The sequence below is a fragment of the Notolepis coatsorum genome (assembly GCF_963971535.1).
Source record: "Notolepis coatsorum genome assembly, chromosome: 6".
Lineage (NCBI taxonomy): Eukaryota > Metazoa > Chordata > Actinopteri > Aulopiformes > Paralepididae > Notolepis > Notolepis coatsorum.
Window position 1 is genome coordinate 146825078 of NC_140170.1, and position 20048 is coordinate 146845125.

At 45.9% G+C, this 20048-nt stretch overlaps 1 protein-coding gene across 2 annotated transcripts in view; it reads right to left on the reverse strand.

Annotated features, from left to right (window-relative positions):
- The window catches only part of pdzrn3b (PDZ domain containing RING finger 3b), a 189239-nt gene that overhangs the window by 149593 nt on the left and 19598 nt on the right, over nt 1-20048 (reverse strand). For both annotated transcript variants that reach the window (XM_084316341.1, XM_084316342.1), the window contains exons 2-3: nt 19824-19910; nt 15513-15620 (exon numbers count right to left, since the gene is read on the reverse strand). In XM_084316341.1, coding sequence (XP_084172467.1) covers nt 15513-15620; nt 19824-19910 — 195 coding nt within the window. The remainder of the gene's footprint in view (nt 1-15512; nt 15621-19823; nt 19911-20048) is intronic.

The window sequence follows — 20048 nt, forward strand, 5'->3', positions numbered from 1 at the left end:
GGATATTCTTTACCACCTGCACATATCAATCACGCATCTGGCCGAGCAGCAACTCCACTGGAATAAGGGGGACAAAGGGAGGGGGGGGGGGGGGGGGGGGGGGGGGGGGGGGGAATCTCCTTGGAACTCAATCCAAAATACAGACAAAATGGCCACTGTCGTGTGGTAGTGTGTACGGTATTAAGCAATGCTTCTCCGCTTAGGCCCTTATATTCTTTTTGTGGTTTTAACTGAAAGCACCCCATTTGGCAGGGGGTAAAGGTGTCTCTATTGACAACCCAACGTTGACCTTGGCACCAGGCTCTCCGCTCTCAGCCGGTGGTCCTGGGCTTCTCCTGTGCCTGCTAGTTATTTCCCCTGCCGTAGCACACTATCATGTGTCATCATAATCTACAGGAATCTGTTGACACAACCTTTTCAACTTCAGATAGGAGGCATACATTTTTAAATACAAGGCCTGGAACGGGGAATTTATGTGAGAGTGTGAGAGAGAGAGAGAGAGAGAGAGAGAGAGAGAGAGAGAGAGAGAGAGAGAGAGAGAGAGAGAGAGAGAGAGAAAAATAGTGAAAGAGAGAGAGAGGGGGGGGGGGGGGGGGGTGCAGGTTAGGCCGGTCTGGAGGAATGCTTGTTTAAAACATTTAGACCCATGTTAAAATCTGGGAGCTTAAGTAAGTTACAAAATAAATATAAATTCTGTCTCGGAATAAGAGCAATAATCAGGGATAGACTTCAAGGAACCTAAGCACGTTGTACTCTTCACCATATGGCCTTTCAAGTTTCAACCAAAATATATACAGTATATTTAGCCTACTTTCTCTTTTAAAAAGGAGCATGGGCACTGGGCAGTCCACTCCCCATCAGTATCAGTAGAAAGACTGAGAGGGAGACAAGAGTAGAGGAGACACAGATGAGATTGTTCTTTATTGAGACAGTAGGAAGGCTGAGAGGGAGACAGAAGGTTCTGGAAGGATCTGATCCCCAGGCCAGCAGGGGTATTTGTGGAGAGGCAAGGGTCTTAACCACTACACCATCTCTGGGAACAACGTAGCCTACTTTCTGCTGTGCTCTTGAAGCTTTCGTTAACAGCTCATGGCAGTCAGAATAAGTCAGTATAGCATGGATCTGCAACATGGAGCAGTGAACGCTCGGTCTGTCACCACATGTAGTCTAACTTATAAGGACAGTGGTTTTGCCTCAATCCTGTAACGAGTAACAGACATGCTTTTTTCTGATCAATGATATATGACAAGTGGTATCAACAAACCCACCACAGAGAGAGGACTGAGAAAAGAGGGGAACAGAGAGAGAGGCTGAAAGAGAGAAAGAAGAGAGTTGCTTCCCTCCTTAGAATAATTTATCCTTTGAGGAAAAACAACAAAATTGGATCTCTCTCTCTCTCTCTCTCTGCCTCTCTCTCCCCCCTTCCTCCCACATAATAATAGGAAGTGTTGAATGAGACAGAGAGGTAGGAGTTGAAAGGGAACATCTCTCTCAGGGGAAAAAGCTAAAGGCCATGGCGGCGTGAACACAGAGCGAGAACCACGCCGATGAACAATCTCTTCTATTTGCACACATTTGCATCAGAATGGCGCACGGCGGTCACCGGTTCCACTCGTTGCCGTGTGAATGGGAGGGAGCTATCTAAAGACGCTCCCCTCGAGAAGCCGGGGAGGATGGGAGCCGGGGGGGGGGATTCTAAAGCCGCCCGTGTTGTCAGGATTAGCGAGTGGAAGGAAGAAAACTTTCCACAATGGAGGCCAGGCTTCAGGCGACGTGGCTGTGTCGCATCACCGCCGGTCCAACCGTGTGCTCTTTGTGACCGCAGCAAAGCATTCTGGGAGCACACGGCCTCTGCCTGCCAAAACGACACGATTCACCGTCCGGAAAAGTGGACACAGCTTAGTATATTCAAGATGAAAGAGGGAGCAGGTGCACACATCTCTTCTGTATAGTACGCCCGCTGTACGTAAACACATGTTAAATGCACATGCCGTGTGAAAGAACATCTGCGCGTTGATGTATTCCAATTATCTCCCATATCTCGGGCGTAGTCAGTCTACGGTGATGTAATGGCTGTGTGTTTTGCATAAGTAAGTAAAATCCTAATGGGGCCTTACTAAACACAATCCAACATCTGCTGGCGGTAATCAGCCACAGCAGAGTCGGGAGAGAGCATTGGAAGTGGCGGACGGGACGCAACTGAGACGCAGGCCAGGAGGAGGAGGGGACAACAGAGACGCAGGCCAGGAGGAGGAGGGGACAACAGAGACGCAGGCCAGGAGGAGGAGGAGGGGACAACTGAGACGCAGGCCAGGAGGAGGAGGGGACAACTGAGACGCAGGCCAGGAGGAGGAGGGGACAACTGAGACGCAGGCCAGGAGGAGGAGGAGGGGACAACAGAGACGCAGGCCAGGAGGAGGAGGAGACAACAGAGACGCAGGCCAGGAGGAGGAGGAGACAACAGAGACGCAGGCCAGGAGGAGGAGGAGACAACAGAGACGCAGGCCAGGAGGAGGAGGGGACAACAGAGACGCAGGCCAGGAGGAGGAGGGGACAACAGAGACGCAGGCCAGGAGGAGGAGGGGACAACAGAGACGCAGGCCAGGAGGAGGAGGGGACAACAGAGACGCAGGCCAGGAGGAGGAGGGGACAACAGAGACGCAGGCCAGGCGGAGGAGGGGACAACAGAGACGCAGGCCAGGAGGAGGAGGAGACAACAGAGACGCAGGCCAGGAGGAGGAGGGGACAACAGAGACGCAGGCCAGGAGGAGGAGGGGACAACAGAGACGCAGGCCAGGAGGAGGAGGAGACAACAGAGACGCAGGCCAGGAGGAGGAGGAGACAACAGAGACGCAGGCCAGGAGGAGGAGGGGACAACAGAGACGCAGGCCAGGAGGAGGAGGGGACAACAGAGACGCAGGCCAGGAGGAGGAGGGGACAACAGAGACGCAGGCCAGGAGGAGGAGGGGACAACAGAGACGCAGGCCAGGAGGAGGAGGGGACAACAGAGACGCAGGCCAGGAGGAGGAGGGGACAACAGAGACGCAGGCCAGGAGGAGGAAAAAAAGCTGTGGTGCGTCGGTATGTCACCCTACTGTATTCCCATCGCAGAGGTCTCAGTCGCATGAACCGCAGGTGATCGTAAGCGAATGGCAGGTGAAGCTCATTAGATGACAATCGTGGCTAATGAGCTGTGGCAGCGGCGGCGCACGGCTCTAGGACACCACGCATCATAGGCGCTATCGATATAAAGATGATGTCTAATGGAAGACGGAGTGGAGCTGTGGGGAAATGTATTCAATAAGCCCATTTCACAGGAGCGCTGATATGAAGTCTCCATTTGAAAGGAATTCTCGTATTCTTTTGATTAATTTGAAATAAGACATAGTGGATTCAAACCACTGAATTAGAATTGAAAGTTGTTGTGTGATCCTTTGTCAAAATTGCTATTGTAAAGGCCACTATATAAACCATGCTTTTTTTTTTAGATAAAATAGTATCTGCCAATTAAAGGAAAGACAGCACTGAAGTATTGAAACAAGTCCCTCACAATAATTATAATCATAATAACGTTTGGCGGCTGGGTGGCGCAGCGGACATTGCGCTCGTCACCAACGCAAGAGACACCGGGTTCAAATCCGGCTGTCGGCGTTGCCTCCGGCTTGGGCCGGCCGTCATACTGGCTCAATTGGCAGAGTTAGCGGGTGGAAGTCGATGGGTGGTAATCTGGACGTTGTGGACAGCGACTCCTACAGGTCGGTTGGCGGGGTTGGCGGAGCCTGCACAGCAGAGACAGGAAGTAGCGGGGGTAGTGTGAGCCTCCCACACGTTACACCTCGCCAATGAGAGTCCGCGCTGGCAGGTGAAAAGATGTGACAGGCTGCCTCCTTGTGTACCGGAGGGGACACGTGATGCAAGGCGTCTATCCTCCCTACAACCGACCTGTGGGGGGCATATGCGAGCAACGTTCAAGGACAGGGGAGGGGAGAATTGGAAACAGCGAAATTGGGATGGGAGAAAAATAGAAAGAAAATAAGGAGAAAAAAGTGGATCCAAAAAATCATAATAATGTTGGTATTGGTCTTAAAGTCCACTCAGAAGTACCACATTGCCAGGAGTGATATAGCTGTGTGGGTCCATCTGTTAAACCTGCATTCAAAAGAGGTATTCCACTGAAATGACGATTGCGTAACAAATAAAACTCTGTACATGAAAACGTTGTGTCCCAAAACTGCAGCGCGTGTCAGCGTTCAGTGATTTATCCTGAGTTCTCCAGCTGTGGCTTAGCGGCCTCTCTTCCATAATTGATTTTACTGCGTGGAGCATGTCTTCAGTTGCCTGTCTGCGTTCACTTTTCATTTCGCATGATGCCCAGATGAAATCATAGAAACAACTGCGGTTCAAACTTTTTTCCCCCCCTTAAGGAAATCAATCAGACGGGAATAAGCTTAAGGGACAGCAGGCGTCTGGTTTGCCAAGTCAGTACCTCTGCCGTGCAGAGAGAGGAGAGAGAGAGAGATAGAGATAGAGATAGAGATAGAGAGAGAGAGAGAGAGACATAGAGAGGGAGAGAGACAAACAGAGCACAGGGTAGGCTAGTGGTTAATGTGCTGCAGTCAGGCTGCATCAGAGGGGCATTGGGAGGAAACGACGGGCCATTACAGCACAACCAAGGGTCTGTTAATCAGCCTATTAGGGTTTAATTGAGGGTAGTTAATTAGCGGGACGGTGGGCAGTCTGTATGTGGGGGTCAGGGACTGACAAGGAGAAGCAGCCCGGGCCTGGCGACCTGAGACGATTGTTGCTGATCCGTTTACACAAGCACAGTGATTGATTGACAGGAAAATTAGCCTTAATTACACCCGTCTATTCCTGACCCCTTTAAACATTTTAGGAGCCATAAATTAGCACAGCAGCCACCTATGAATGAATGAAAAGCCAACCGCAGGGGTCACGGCGACCAGAGGGGATTGGCTCAGACCGAACACAGTTACAGTAGGCCCCAGACTGTACGTCTCCACCAAAATCATCAGCCGTCAGCTTCACTCTTTGAGGACACAGGCTGTGAATTTTTTTTATTAAAGAGTGGAAAATATTATATTGTGTGCGCGGTGAGGGACGCAGACAAAAGGAGACTGCGTGGGCCTCTGGGTGGGAGGCGTGAGCTCACCTCGCGCCATCTCAGGGTTAAAATGACAGACAGCTTAAAAAAAGACTCACATCTCCCCCCCCCCCTACGCAGCGATGGATAAACAAAGATGTGCTTGTCCTCACCCCTTTAAGAAAGCAGCACAGGGCAGCGGCTACCACCAGAAGCTGATTATGGACTCTTTTTTTAAAGTTAAAGATTTGATTTAATGTCCTGCTCCTGCCTCAGCGAGACCACAGAGCGGAGGAATGCGGCTCTCTGCTAAGCCTGGCCTGTTTAGCCTGGAGTGGAATCACCTCGGCCAGAGAGAGAGAGAGAGAAAGAGAGAGAGAGAGAGAGAGAGAGAGAGAGAGAGAGAGAGAGAGAGAGGAGAGAGAGAGAGAGAGAGAGAGAGAGAGAGAGAGCGAGAGAGAGAGCCAGAGAGAGAGAGAGAGAGGGCCAGAGAGAGAGAGAGAGAGGGCCAGAGAGGGACGGCGGAGCAGAGGGATATTCAGCCCGGGCCCATCTGGGGAGGAGACAGGCCGACTGCACGGGGGCCAGAATCCAATAAAGACTCTGACAAAGGCCTGCTTCTTACCTCGCGATGCCAAACAACATGTGATCCCCCTGAGGGGAAATAACTGACATGTCCTGTTCCTCATAGCGCTCGGGGTCAGAAATAACGCCCGGGGGAACTCAGTGGCACATGTCCTGCTGGAGGCTGGAGCCATGTGCTTTAACAGCTTCTTTAGTGACAACAGGGACAAGCCACCTACGCCTTGCTGGGCTGACCTGACACTCTGTTCCCGAGAGGAGCCTGGATGAAGCGCTAATACAAGACGTGCGCGCGCACGCACACGCACACCAACGCGAAAAGCCCCATTCCACTCTGTGAGATCATGTTTAATGCCAACGGGAAAATGCAAACATTTACAGTAAGCTGCGAGAAGACTGGCGAACGCCGGCGAAGCTTAAGTGTAAATGTCTTTAATCCGGGTGAAGTCACGGAGGTTACAGCTACAGAGATCACGTTGTTGAACATGGATTTGAAAGCAGTGCTGAACACAAAAGAAAGCACAATACTATAAGAAGTACAGATTTAAATAAAAACAATAAAGTAGCAAAAAGAATGAAAATCAAACAGCAAATCAGGAAACTTCTAATTATTCTCTGGCCACACATTTTCCAATGATTACAACCAGTAACTGGAGTGCCTACAGAAAAAATGTACACGGCAACTTTGCCCAAAAAAAATACGGGAAAGTAGCAAAACTGCCCTTCCCTTCTGTGCTGCGGCCGCGCGCCCGTCCCCAAGCTCTCCAGAAGTGTCTCTCGCCCTGGGAGGGGTGGGGGGCACTAACACCCTGACATCAAAAGGAATTAGGGCTCATCAACATGCATACTTCAGACCTGCCCCTCGACAGAGCCCCCATTGACATAGTGCCGGTCGGCTGTGTTCTAAAGCTCTGGCTCTGCCTGAGTGAGTGGAAACTAAAATAACTGCAGGGAGGTATGGAGTGTTAAGTGGAGCACTGTGTGTACAACTCCACTGTCACAAAGAGATAACAACGTCACTAATGTGTGGCCCTACAGAGACTCACAGTTTGACTTCCAGATCGGGAATGTGGACATCAACTTGTCCACGTTAAAAAATTAAAGCTATTCAAAAGGAGAAAGAACAGCAATGTTTTGTATTACGGATAATCCAATCGTTACACAGTAACTTAAAGGAACATGCCGACAGAGGCAGACAAGAAGACAAGATACCAATTTCCTCTCTGTGCGTTCAGTAGAATGCTATCCGGCTGCAAGCTAGCCTAGCTTAGCACAAATTAATGGAAGCTGATAGGGATCAGCTAGCCTAGCTTAAAACTAGCATAAAACGCCCAGAGAGGTGTTTTTGGCCAACAGCTAGGCTAGCTGATCCGAGCCAAACGAAAAAGTCCAGTTTTTCACTGAGAGTGGATGCAAGTCTATGCAGCAGGCAAACATGTAATGATTAATGATATGATCCTTATATATCAGAGGGAAACCTTGGGAAAAGGGAAGATAAATGTCCTCGAGTTGAATCAGTATGAAGAGGTTAACATTTTGGTTGCCGGAAAAACATAGATCTACGCTTCTGTCGCACAATCGTTGAGTGCCGGAAACGTAGATCTACGCTTTTCTCACGATATTTCTTTTATTCGCTATTGCCATTATAATTCAGCGGGGCACCTTGTGCATGGTGTACTGAATGTGTCTGAGCTGGCAGACGGTCTTATACCGCCCTCTAACGCCTTCGGCCATTATAGCACCCCGTTAGAAACGGGTTAGTTTATTTTCTCTACCGAGCTGCAGCGTGGGGGCGGGTCCTAAACACTCCGGCAAAACGCACGCTTGTAGGGATGGTTTTGACTACTGACCCCGCCCGCCCGTTGAAGTGCAATGCCCAACAACGTCGGAGACAGGATCGCTGTGGATAACTGGAATGGCGATCAGATATTTGGATTCTTTTTTTTGCATTACATCAGAGACCAGGTAAGGACATTATATATGAAAGCTTGCGTTGATCTGATATTTATTTCTACCCCGATCGACGCTGTCTCTGTGTCTGTATGTGTGGCTGTTTGCCGTTGGGTTGCAGGAGGGGGGGGGGGGGGGGGGCTGCGCGCCGGTCTAAACAACATTGCATGTGTGCACGAGGATGGATAATAATTATGATCTAGTGTTGATTTCAGGAATATCCGTTAATCAGGCGAAAAATTACAACGTGTTTATTGAATTACACAAAAACGCAGTTTTCGCGTCTTTTCCCTGGAATGACTCAGAAGCACCCAAACTATATTCATATTCAAAACGGTACTAAACGGAAATGTACGGATGAAAAAATTATCTGTTTTTTGCATGTTGACCAGAAGCAAGTCACTGAGACTCGACGGCGTTATTAGACCCATAGCTATACTATAAAACAGGGGTAGGCAACCCTAGGCATGCATGCCTGCATAGGCACGCGGGGGCATTTTCATAGGCACAGGGGGCAGCATTAAAAAAAAATATATATATAAAAAATTATATATATATATTTTTTTTGCTTTGAAATATTATAGTGAAATATTTTGCACTGTTGTCGCATTTATCTTGTTGAAATCCTCCCACAGGTTATTTTTACTACCACATATTTAATTGAGACCCTTTATTTGTTTATTATTTCAATTTAGCTGGAAATACATTGCTACATCATTCAGTAACATTTGCAGAGCCTTATAACAAAAACATTATTACGGTCATCATTGTGACCAGCGGGATTAATCAACAAATTTTATTATTTATTTTTCTATTTCATTGAACATTGCACATGTTAAAAGCCATTTTTTTTACTCAAAATGTGAGTATTACTAAGTCAACTTGTGTTATTAAAACAATGACAATAAACATAGTTTTATTAGGTTGAAATAATGTGGTTGTGTACTTATTTTTCTGTTAACTTATTATGGATTGAAAAATGAAAACCTTAATGCACAGTAACTGAACTCAATATTTTTAAGTTCTGGTAACTTATTATTATTATTTTTTTACAGTGTAGTCTTGCGATCAATCAAAACTTATTTACACGATATACCTCACATTCACCCTCCATTCACATCCTGGTGTTCTCCTGGTGTTCTCCATTAGGCCTGTAGGTGGAGCTATGACAGCACACGTACAGTACACACACCAATGGTGTGTGATGTGTCCAAAAATGAATGGGCAAATGTGAGTGAAATGGTCGCACTGTATGCAGCTGTTTGTTTGCATTGCATTCCCCCCCCCCAACTCAGATTTAGGGTTGATACAACCATCATAATAATATTGTTAATAATAACAATAACAATAATGATGTAATAATGTAAAAATTATCATTAAAAAGACCTGATTATGAGAAAAAAATATTACGATGCATGGAATATTGTTGAGGCACACTAGTTACAACTATATTTCAAACAGGCACTCCATGTCAAAAAGGTTGCTGACCCCTGCTATAAAATATAGGTTTAGCTCTACAAACTACAACTACGTTTATATGGGATTAATGGATGGCAAGGAAGGGGTCACTTCCCGGAAGGGGCGTGGCACTCAATGTGTTTCATCTACATCACTTCACAGAGCTGTAATTAACACATCACTGGTGGCCACATTCAAACTAATTTACTCTCAATAACGGTCACACTAACTAAACTAATGTGTGCAAAACAAGTTTTTGGATGTGTGTGTGAGATTATGTGCAACATTTATCAACATCAGTTTTTTTTTGGTGAAGTGCCCCTTTAAGAGTCTGACATTCAATAAGATATAACTATGCCACAGAAAGTTGTTTTGTTTGCAGTAGCCAACTACGCATATCATCAGACACGCGTGATTGAGAGCCATCACATTTCACTACTGCGGGTATCCTCTTCCATGAGGTAGTCCCGCAAACTGACATTATGCGCCTCGAAAAAGGTTAGACAAACAAGAGGTAATCGCCTGTGAAAATTCAACTTGCGTCATCCGTTACACAAATGTGTGCGCTACTCTAAAAATAAAAACAACAACAACAAGGGTGAATAATCACAGAGGAAAATCACATGATGCCTTTCTGGAGGAGGGGGAGGGGGGGGGGGGGGGCACACAGCACTTGATCAGAGCCATATGGTGGAAGACCAAATGATAAAGACAACACATAATGAACATGTAAGCGTATGCCAGGATACGGCAGAAGTTGTTGATCTGTTAAACCGTATCTTCTCTCTCTCTCTCTCTCTCTCTCTCTCTCTCTCTCTCCCAGCTTTCATCTTCATACGCAGAGAAAAAAACCCAGGGATTGGTTTAAGTCGCAGAGTGAACACAATGAGACCACTGAGCAGCGCTGTAAACAATGCTGCTAACCTAAGACAGGCTCTAGCGTTACACCCTCAACACTGCTTTCTCTGTGGCCCTCCGGTCTTAAGTGCTTATATCGCCTGTCACACAATTCAACCCGGGAACACATTTCTACTGGCGGTAACGTCTTTCCTCCTCCTCCTCCACGTCAGAACGGGCATCTCCTTTGTGGCGGTTTATTTAAAAAAAAAAAGTAGTTGTTGTCATTCACCCCCTGTGACCCGGGGGGGTGTATGCGGAAGATTTACAAGGCGACATTTACAGCTGCGGCCCATGCCTTCACTCGTTCTCTCCTTTCATTCTCACACTCGGACAGCCACGAAAACAACATCCCTCGTTTTCCCCTGAGAGATCAGGCGTAGACTCGTTTTAAGGAGGGCGACATCGTGGCTCGAGTCATGCGGGCCATGTAGGACGGAGCGTTGAAGTGAGAGCTAATAACTCCCCGGGTCGTCCTCAAAAGGCGAAACGAGGTGAAAGACAACGTGTTCCGACACTATAGACGGGTTTCCTGTTCATATGAACATATTATAGACATTTGAGCCAGTCAGCAATACCCGCTGAATCACGTGACCAAGTTGCCCCCCTACCTACTCTGCGCTAAAAGAGTACAACGGGGGCTCTATGGAGAAATCCTGGCTCTCCCCGACTTGTTGTTTTGTTGTTTCAAACCAAAACGGCTGGATGTCATTTTGCCAAATCAGCATGGCTGTGAGTGTGAGTCTTTCATCTTTTACATATCTAGCTTTGGTAGGGGTTGATTGTTTTAGATCGCTATGGGACATGGGATTACTGGAATTACCTTTACTACAGACTACACATACCGGTTTGTTTCACCAACGCATAACCAATCTCAAGTCAGGGGAAACGTCAAAAACAACCAGGCTGAAAAAAAGTCCTCTTTCGAGAGATCGGTGGCACGCGCATAACGGAGCGCCTTCATGCCGGAGAGCGACCTCGGCGAGTTAAATCCAAACTTATTTATCAAACACGACACGGCTCCTGACCAGAGTGCTAAGATTCTTCAGCTCATGGAGGGGGAAGGCTAAAGCAAACACAGCTCGGAGGTTGGGGGGGTGGGTGGGTTATGAGAAAATGTCTCTGACTCGAACAAGGAGTTATTCATGTACTGATTTATCCCAGCCTGTACCACAGCGGCAGAGCACAGACATCTGCTATCACACTCCCCTACTAAGAGGCTGCTTTAGCGGGACGGTGAGCCCCTGGCTCATCACGTACATGTAACATCCATGTAGACTTACTGGAACTAACACCTCAGCCTGGAGGGGAAGAGAGAACACCTCTCTCCTGGCTGTTTTGGAATGCGGTGGTTTTGTGCCTCCTCGGTTGAACTTGCTTTTTTGGGGGGGGGGGGGGGGGGGGGGCGTTATGTAAAGCTGATACCTGTAACAAGCTAGAGGGACAGTGTGATGCATGGATAGGGGGGGGGGGGGGGGTCCATCCATACATCCATGTTATATTCTTTGTAGGTTCGTCTAGCGTCCGTTCACAGATGAGGAAAAGGCGGTGGGAGTGGAAAGCGTGGGCGGTAGTGGCTAAACGCAACGACACACGAAACAACATACATCTCATTCTCATGTGCTGCAGACTGGAAACGGCGTCACTGTGTGGATTACTTCCGGGTGAATCCCGATATCCAGACTTTCGGAAATATCCGTGCAGCATTGCTATTTCCAACTGGTAATTATGTATAACTTTGGCACTCAAATGTATTCAAAGGTGGTATATAAAGATGTGCTTACTTACTTACTTACTTAATCATGACTTTTGGAAAAGGAAAACAATGGAGTGAGAAAAAAATTTATAAATATGAATGAATATCAAAGGGATACATGACAAACTCCCCACTCGTCTCAGTGCTTCGATGTGAAAACTTCATGCAAACAACACACCAGTAAATTAAACTTCCTTGGATGTGGTCGGTGATTGAAGTTAATCTGCTCACAACGTCCCGAGCCGACTTCTTGCAGAAGAAGAGCGTCGAGGAGGTCTGTCGGGGGGAGGGGGGGGGGGGTAGATGTGTGTCTGACGGGTACAAACAGTGCTGGTAGTGATCTAGCGTCGGCTCAGTGTTTGAAAAACGCACACTCCCGCTGTGCACTGTAGTCCTGCGTGACGCAGCCGGGTAGAATGGATCTCCAAGCTGTTGTTCTAATCACCCACAGGACCTCGAGAACACGCTACACGAAACTGCCTGTGGGGGCGGCTCGCCGTCAATTTATCACTGCGCGGCCTGCCGGCTCCACGGGCCCATGATACGTCACCCCCGGCTTCCAAGACGCCGAGTTGAAAACCCCCTCGTCAACGAAGTGCATCTCTTATTGTGTTTGGAAAAACATGACACAGAGCGTTTTCTTTTTTGCCCAGTAACAATGGAGGAAATCCAACCCGCCTGCCGATATCAGCTTCCCTCTCCAGTGACGGGCCTCGCCGAGGGAACAACAAATAAGGACTATACGCGCCATTATCTTAACGCCTGGATGATTTATTCTGCTGGGTTTTGTTTGATAATCATTCACCTCTTGAGAGAAGGTCACTTAATAGGTTCCTTTCCCTCCGTCCTTAGGCTCTTCATGTCCTCTTTTCTGCCAGTGTCGGACAGATTTGGTGACTTCTCCCACAATGGGTGAAAAACAATGCAAGGACAATAACCACCAAAGTAGATGCAATATCATCCTTAAGCCAAATCTCTCATTCTTTTTAAGTTGATAAAGGATGAATGGCTATTAATCCTATACAGGGGTTTCGTCTCAAGTAACCAACTGCACAACCATCCGGCCTATAACATGATTCCTCCTAGAAACTCCATCTTTCATGCACGCACACACACACATATATGAATGCACAAGCATGCACAAATGTGCATGAATGCACATGTATGGGTGCGTACACACAGCCAGGTTTTCATGCCTTGTGATGACGTTCTATTGACTTACATTAATTCCCTAACTCTTTACCTAAACTTTGACCATAACCACTACTCAACCTAACCCTTTCCCTAACCTAACCATAACCCCTAACTTAAAAAACCTTGTCCTTATGAGGTCCGACCAATTGAAAACTCTGTTAGTTCCAGTGGCATACATCCATGTGGCACGTCAGCAGCTAACCCTCCTTCCACGCCAGTCAGCGAGCCACTTGGAGTCTCTCCATCAGTCTGTCGTGTTTTTGGTGGCTCAATCTGCCCGTTGGCAAGGGAGCTTACGACACATCTCAATACGCAGAGGGGTTTGAGGCCAATTTAAATATGGTACTTGAGGAGGTTACGACTGAGGTCTAGAGTGTCACACCACTTATAAATAAACTGAAGACGTGGGACTTTTTAAATTTTTTTTTTGATCGACACGCCGGTAATCAATATGGTCCTTTGTTCTTTACGTTGTAAACACTTTCCAAGAGAAACGCACAAACATCTACTGTAAACACAGTGCCTGATGGCCAATTTAATTGAGGTCTGACGGCAATTCCCGGAGCAAACCATATTTGTCATGTTGTGGCATACAGTGATACATGCTTGTAATCCGCATAAACCTCCAAGTTCAATGCATCCTTTGTGAAAGCCTCTGGTTCATGCCGCCCTATGAAAGTAACCTTTGTGATGTTGATTTTTCAGTGCACCCCTCAAGTTGACCTTTGTGGGTGAGGTGGCCTTTCCACACAAGATTCTGTTTAATAGGCTGCAAGGAAGCGGCTACACAGCAGGTCTGTCACAAGGGATTTATCAAGCGGGGAAGTAGCTGATAACTCAGAAACCAAAACAGAGACAGACACCCTCGCCTGAGGTTTATCTTCACACAGTGATGCCCTCCTTAACTCATTCAGCGCCAGGGATTAGCCTGGTCCCGTTCTAGCTGTGCCACGCTTTAAAGATCGGAGTGCGTCACCTTGTTTGTAGAGCTATATCTATATTCTATATTCTAGCTATGGAGACAATACTATAGTCATTTGACAGTGACTTTCTTCCGTCGAACATGCAAAAAATAGATAATCTTTTCATGCATACGTGTGTGCGTTATCCCGTGGTGAATATAAGTATGTTTAGGAGTAAACCGGGATAATTCCTGAAAAGCGAGTTATAGGGTGCTACATGTATTCTACTATAAGCGTTGGCATTTCTTGCCTGGACACGCTACTATTTCCAAATCAAATGTATATAATAGGCATTATGTTTCATCATGAATGCATGAAAGGGGGGGGGGGGGTCGTTTCGTTATGCTTTGATGGCCAGTAACGGCATTTGTGTTGAACACTACAGACGCTGATCAGCTGGATGGATATGAAAACATTGTTGGATCAAGCTGAAATTGATGTCAGATAGTCCTTACCTTTGGTCGGGGTTATTCCAAAAAGAATATTCCAATTGTCTGATCGCGATTTCGATACCAGTGTCTCTGGCGTTGGTGACGAGCGCTTAGTCCGCTGCGCCACCCAGCCACCCTATGTTAATACTCTCTCATGTTTTATTTTCAGAAGTCACTGGTTCTCATTAAAGGGGAATGTCACCCATTTTAAGAATTCATGTATGTTCTACCTGTGCCCCAGGACAGTTTAGTCTTTGGCTCTGCCTTTTTGAGGCCATAAAGTGTTCACGTGAGCATGTCTTCTTATGTTTTCAAATTAGGTTTTTATTCTAGCATTGCTAGAAGACACATCACTAATTGGAGGGTTCTCTCTCTGGTTTCTAGCTTCGGGAGAGAGTGGTGCTCGCTCACAGACACCGATTGAACCGTCCGGGCGCACAGCAAGGACATACAGTATGCTTTCTTAACATCGGTGACATGCCCCTTTAAATAAGTGATCAGGTTCTATGCATATTCACATTCACAACAGGCGGTGCAAATCCAGAGCCTGCAGAATTATGAAAGACCCTCACCACCCCAACAACAGCCTGTTTAAGCTGCTGCGGTCAGGCAAGCGCCTACGGTCACACGCTGCAAGAACAGAGAGACTCCGACTCAGCTTCCTCCCCCAGGCCATCAGAACACTGAACTCTCCACTCACAAATACACATGAGCACACACAGACACACACACACACCACTCATGCGGCAACCGCTAAAACAATCACTTTAAACAAAATGTCACTTTAAAAAATATAATCTTTAGAAACACTTTAAAAGAAGGAGGTACTGTATAGTTTAGATACTTTAAGAGTTAACATTGTAAATTGTATATTGCATAGTAGTGTATTATAAGAACCAGTTTCTCAGGAACCTAGCATGTATTTTTTTTTTTTTACCATGCATATCTTGTGTCTTATCTATTTAATTTTTTCTATGCCTATTTTATTCTATTTTATTATTGTATTTTGCACAATCAATGCGGCCATGACCACCCGCATTTCACTGTATGCCCTGGTATGTATGTGACAAATAAACCTCTTGATTCTTGATTCTTGATTCATTCTCTGTATTTGGAATAACTGACACACACTATAATCTAAGGTCTCTCGCCACGCAACAACAACAGTTTATGTCACCTACCTCTATGATCCTGTCGTGGATCTGAAGGCCTCCCTCCTTGTCCGTGGGACCATTTTCAACGATCTTGGAGACAAAGATCCCTTCGTTTGAAGTGCCGTCATTGTCATCCTGTGGAGTATGATTCATGATTGGATGATTGATTGGACACATTGGATCTAGTTGTATAGGAAAACACATAACTAACATGCAATTGACCCATCTCAAACACCGGCTTCTTTTCTTGAGCAAGCAACAGTTGTGATTGGAGGATCAAGAAAATAGGGTGGGGTTTGAGATATAGGTAAAGTTTTTATCTTTATTATAAATGTATTGGCTATATTTATGTCTTTCTACTATTACCATGCCCATGTCTGTACCTCCCCTCCCCGTCCCCCATGCTGCTATGACGCCCAAATGTCCCAGTGGGGATCAATAATGGAATATCTGATCTTATCTTAATTAGCTGTGTGATGCCCCAAGCAGGGCTGTGCAATCATTCAACCTGATCATTTATTCAATGGGATCATATCGTGGTGAAATTATGATATTGAGATAGCGTGACACGCAATCAGGTTGTTCTACATTGATAATCACAAGCACATATTTATTTAAGTAAACATTTTCACAAATTTGTATCTGAAATGTTTGTGGGAATGGCATATGAAATCTGAAGTTTTGGTTTTATGTCACACTTTACATTTACCACACAGTTCAATGAGATTGACATCAACTGGATTAGGCTACAGAACCCACAACTGATTTTCAAACACGTGAGCAGATGGCATGATATATATATATCGATATAGAGACAAAGCACTTGTGATTATTGTGTTATTGATTTAGTTTAGTTGTATTTGTGCGCACAATTTAAAAATACACAAAGATTACAATTAATATACAGTGCAAGGAGAACCCAGTGGCCTTATAGAAGCCTCGACCTAAATAATATTAACATTTTACAATGTTATAGAGAGCACAAAATGAACATGCAGTCAAATAATTGGACTACATGAAAGTGATGGCAAACTCATTTAGAAAATAAAGTGGCAGCAAACTTCCAAATGGCCCAGCCCTGCCCTCAAGTAACAATAATGCAAATTAAAACATAACTACATTCGAATGTGCCGTAAGTTTGTTCTACAAAAGAAATATATATTATAAAAAAAAGAGCTAAGAACATTCCATTAAACTCTCGTTAAAGCTCAGTAACCTACTTTAAAATGCCCCAAAGAGATTATGCAAACAAGTCAAATGTCTTGCTTTCCTGTAGCAACCAACTGTTGTGAGAGACCCTGGTGTCTTTAGACCCTTTCACTGCCGCACTACCAAATGGTTTAACCCTTTCACTGCAACAATACATAATGTTAACCCTTTCACTGCCACATGACAGACGGTTCCGTCTGTAGTGTGATAGTAAAGGGTTAACCTTCTGTAGTGTGGTAGTGAAAGGGTTAAGCAGAGACATAACTGGAGTTGGTAACCGTGCCCAGTTAAATGTGGAAATAAATCCACCCTAAAACAGAATGTATGTATATCTTAGACAACACACATAATCTCCCTAAACTGGAAAACCAGAGCATCAGGACTTGAATCAAGTGATGCTTTTTCCCCCTTCTAGTTGGTCCGTTAACTAGTGACTGATTTTGTGGCCTCACAGAATTTTTGTTTGAACGTAAATCAGCGTAAATCAGCTCGGAATCAGAAAATGTACCCATACCCCAGTAAAATCACCATGGGTACCGTCATAGTGACCTAGGAGTTGTCCCACTATTTACTCTCTATCTCTATTAACTCTGATGTCATCAGGGACATTGATATGAGCACCATGATATGAAGAAATAGCAATGCCTAGTCTTATAGGGACTGCTACCTTATCATTTCATTGAGCTGTAATTAACACAACAAAAGGATTCAATGTCCCCGATCACTGGTGGCCATAATACAATTTTACTCTCAATAACTGTCAAACTAAACAAATGTGTGCAAAACTGTTTAGGGTTTTTGGATGTGTGTGCGCGATTATACAGTATGCTAAATAAATCAGCATTTCTTTTTGGTGAAGTACTCCTTTAAAGGAGAAACTCGTTCAAATTCACATATTTAACCTGAGCTGTACAATGTTATAGAAATAATATACATGAATGCTATTTTAGGGTGGATTTCCCCTTTAACCCCGCCATTGACCGCGGGGCGAGGTGGCCTGCAGGGACCGGCAAGTGGTTGCAGGTGCACATTATTACACAGAGCTTAATGTTACTCTGCAGCGGTCCCCCTGCCAGGACGGGCTGCTGCCAGCTGACATGCTTCCCAGCCCAACAGAGGAGCCGGATGTAGAGCGGCCATGTTGGATGGAAATGAGGTCCTCTGTGTGCATCACTGCGGCCGCGACCCACGCGACACCAGCGCTAACATTAGCTTAACAAAAGCCACTGCCGACACCCCTCCCCTCACCTCTCAACACAGAAAAATCGACGCTCCTTGCCAAGTTGTGCGACGCCACTGAATGTTAATGGACGGAACGCTTAAAGGACCGTCCGAAGTCCAGCTGTGAACAAGGTAAATAATTATTCCGGGGTCTGCTTGCTTTCTTTTGTTCGGCATCACCGACGTTCACTGGAAGAATGCTTTGCCAAGAGTTGTACGGGAGGAGTGCCAAGGCCAGGGGACTGTGACAACAGAGGGGGCTTCGGCATACATCCCTCTGCCGGGCGGCACAACGACAAACTTCAGCACATAGCCCGTCGAGGTCCAGAATCCACAAAGCGCGACCCCTAATAGCAGTCAGCGCAGCACCCGGGCAGAGCGGTGCCGGCACAACAGCCCCAGTCAGGGGGGAAAACACCCCGCGTCAAAAGAAAACTACAGGCCTTCCATTGGTTATTTCCTTTTGAATCAATAGTCTCTTGAGGAGGAACTGCTGACCTCTTTATAAAGTCATCTGGAACTTTAAAACACTGCAGGCTGAAGTGGAGACTAACGCCTCGACCCGTGGGGAAGCTTGAGAGACAACTCTGGCAGAGGATCTGGAAAGGTTACAAATCTAAAAGGAATTGGTGTTTAGACGTTTTTTACAGTTTCCAGCTATAAAACGTTTTAACTGTAATAATCCATGTCTCAACAGCAAAGTGCGTCACTGTAGCTATTTAAAAAACGAACCACAGAAAAGCAGCCCAGGAGAAGTTTGGCACACATTCCCAGTGAAACAGATACGGTACGGACCATTTCAATGGCACCGACAAGCCCACTCCATAAGAAAATTTGTCTATGGAGGACAGGGTTATAACTAGTGATTTTGGACCCGGCGCGGCTCACCGGACCACATGTCATTATTAACGGCCTTCTCCTGAAAACCGCGATGCGGCGAACAAACACGCAGCGCCTGCGACGGCTCGCCATCCGACGGGACGGAGGCCATTTTCACTCCTCTCCACCACGCCACCCCCGAAATCCCCCCGATTAGAGACAACAACAACTGTGGTCAGAGTCATAACCCCGGATTTAACTCTCATATAAAAGTAATTATAGCTTTTATCTGTAATGTCAAATCTGCTAAACCCAGACCAATGTACAAACACACTCAAAGTTGATAGATGCGGTCCATCTATCCACAGCCTAAGTTCTGTTAGTGCAGAGGACGGTTTGAGGTCCAGTTGAAGCATGTGCTTCTCAGTCATGGTCATGGGTCTGCCATTCAACATAGGGATGTCCCGATACCGGTGTCAGATACTGTGCTCATGTACTCGTAAAACTACTCCAATCGAATTCTGGTGCAATTTTGTAGGCTGATGAGTTGTTTGTTTGTTTGTTTATTATTTGTCACAACAAAATACAGAATACTTTATGATGAAATGCTTGTTTTTGTATGAGCCCCTGAGAGTGTGCTACACACAGTAAAAAATAAGTAAGTAAAAATAAAAGTTATTAAGAAGTAAGTAAAGGAATGTTCAGTCAATAATAATATACATATATACAATATACAATAAAGAGTAAAAAGAAATTGGCATTCCTGCCGTTCATACGTGTGTAGTTCTGAATATCTATGGAATTTTCACGAAAAGTACATTACATATGGTCTTGCATTATATACAGAGAGGCTCACGCCCGATTACAACAAGCCTTAATTAGGCACATTTTAAATCGATCTACTAAACTGAGGCTTCAGATTTTCACAGTTAATATTAGCTTATTTAGAAGAAAATTATTTCCAGCTCGATGATCCGTTCAGCACAGGCCTTACATTTCAAACATCCCGTCTGCAGGGATTCAGGACGACACCCCAGAAGGTGACCACGTGACCTCACCGCTCTATTGGGCTTGTCTGCACCAACCTACCCCGCATGGTCGTCCTCCTATGATGTTAAATCCCAGAGATCCCGCCTCCCGATGGAGGACTACCGCCACACTTTTAGCCTCACCTCCCTGTAGACAGACGAGAGAGAGAGAGAGAGAGAGAGAGAGAGAGAGAGAGAGAGAGAGAGAGAGAGAGAGAGAGAGAGAGAGAGAGAGAGAGAGAGAGAGAGAGAGGGCAGGAGGTTATACTTTATAATCCATAAATAA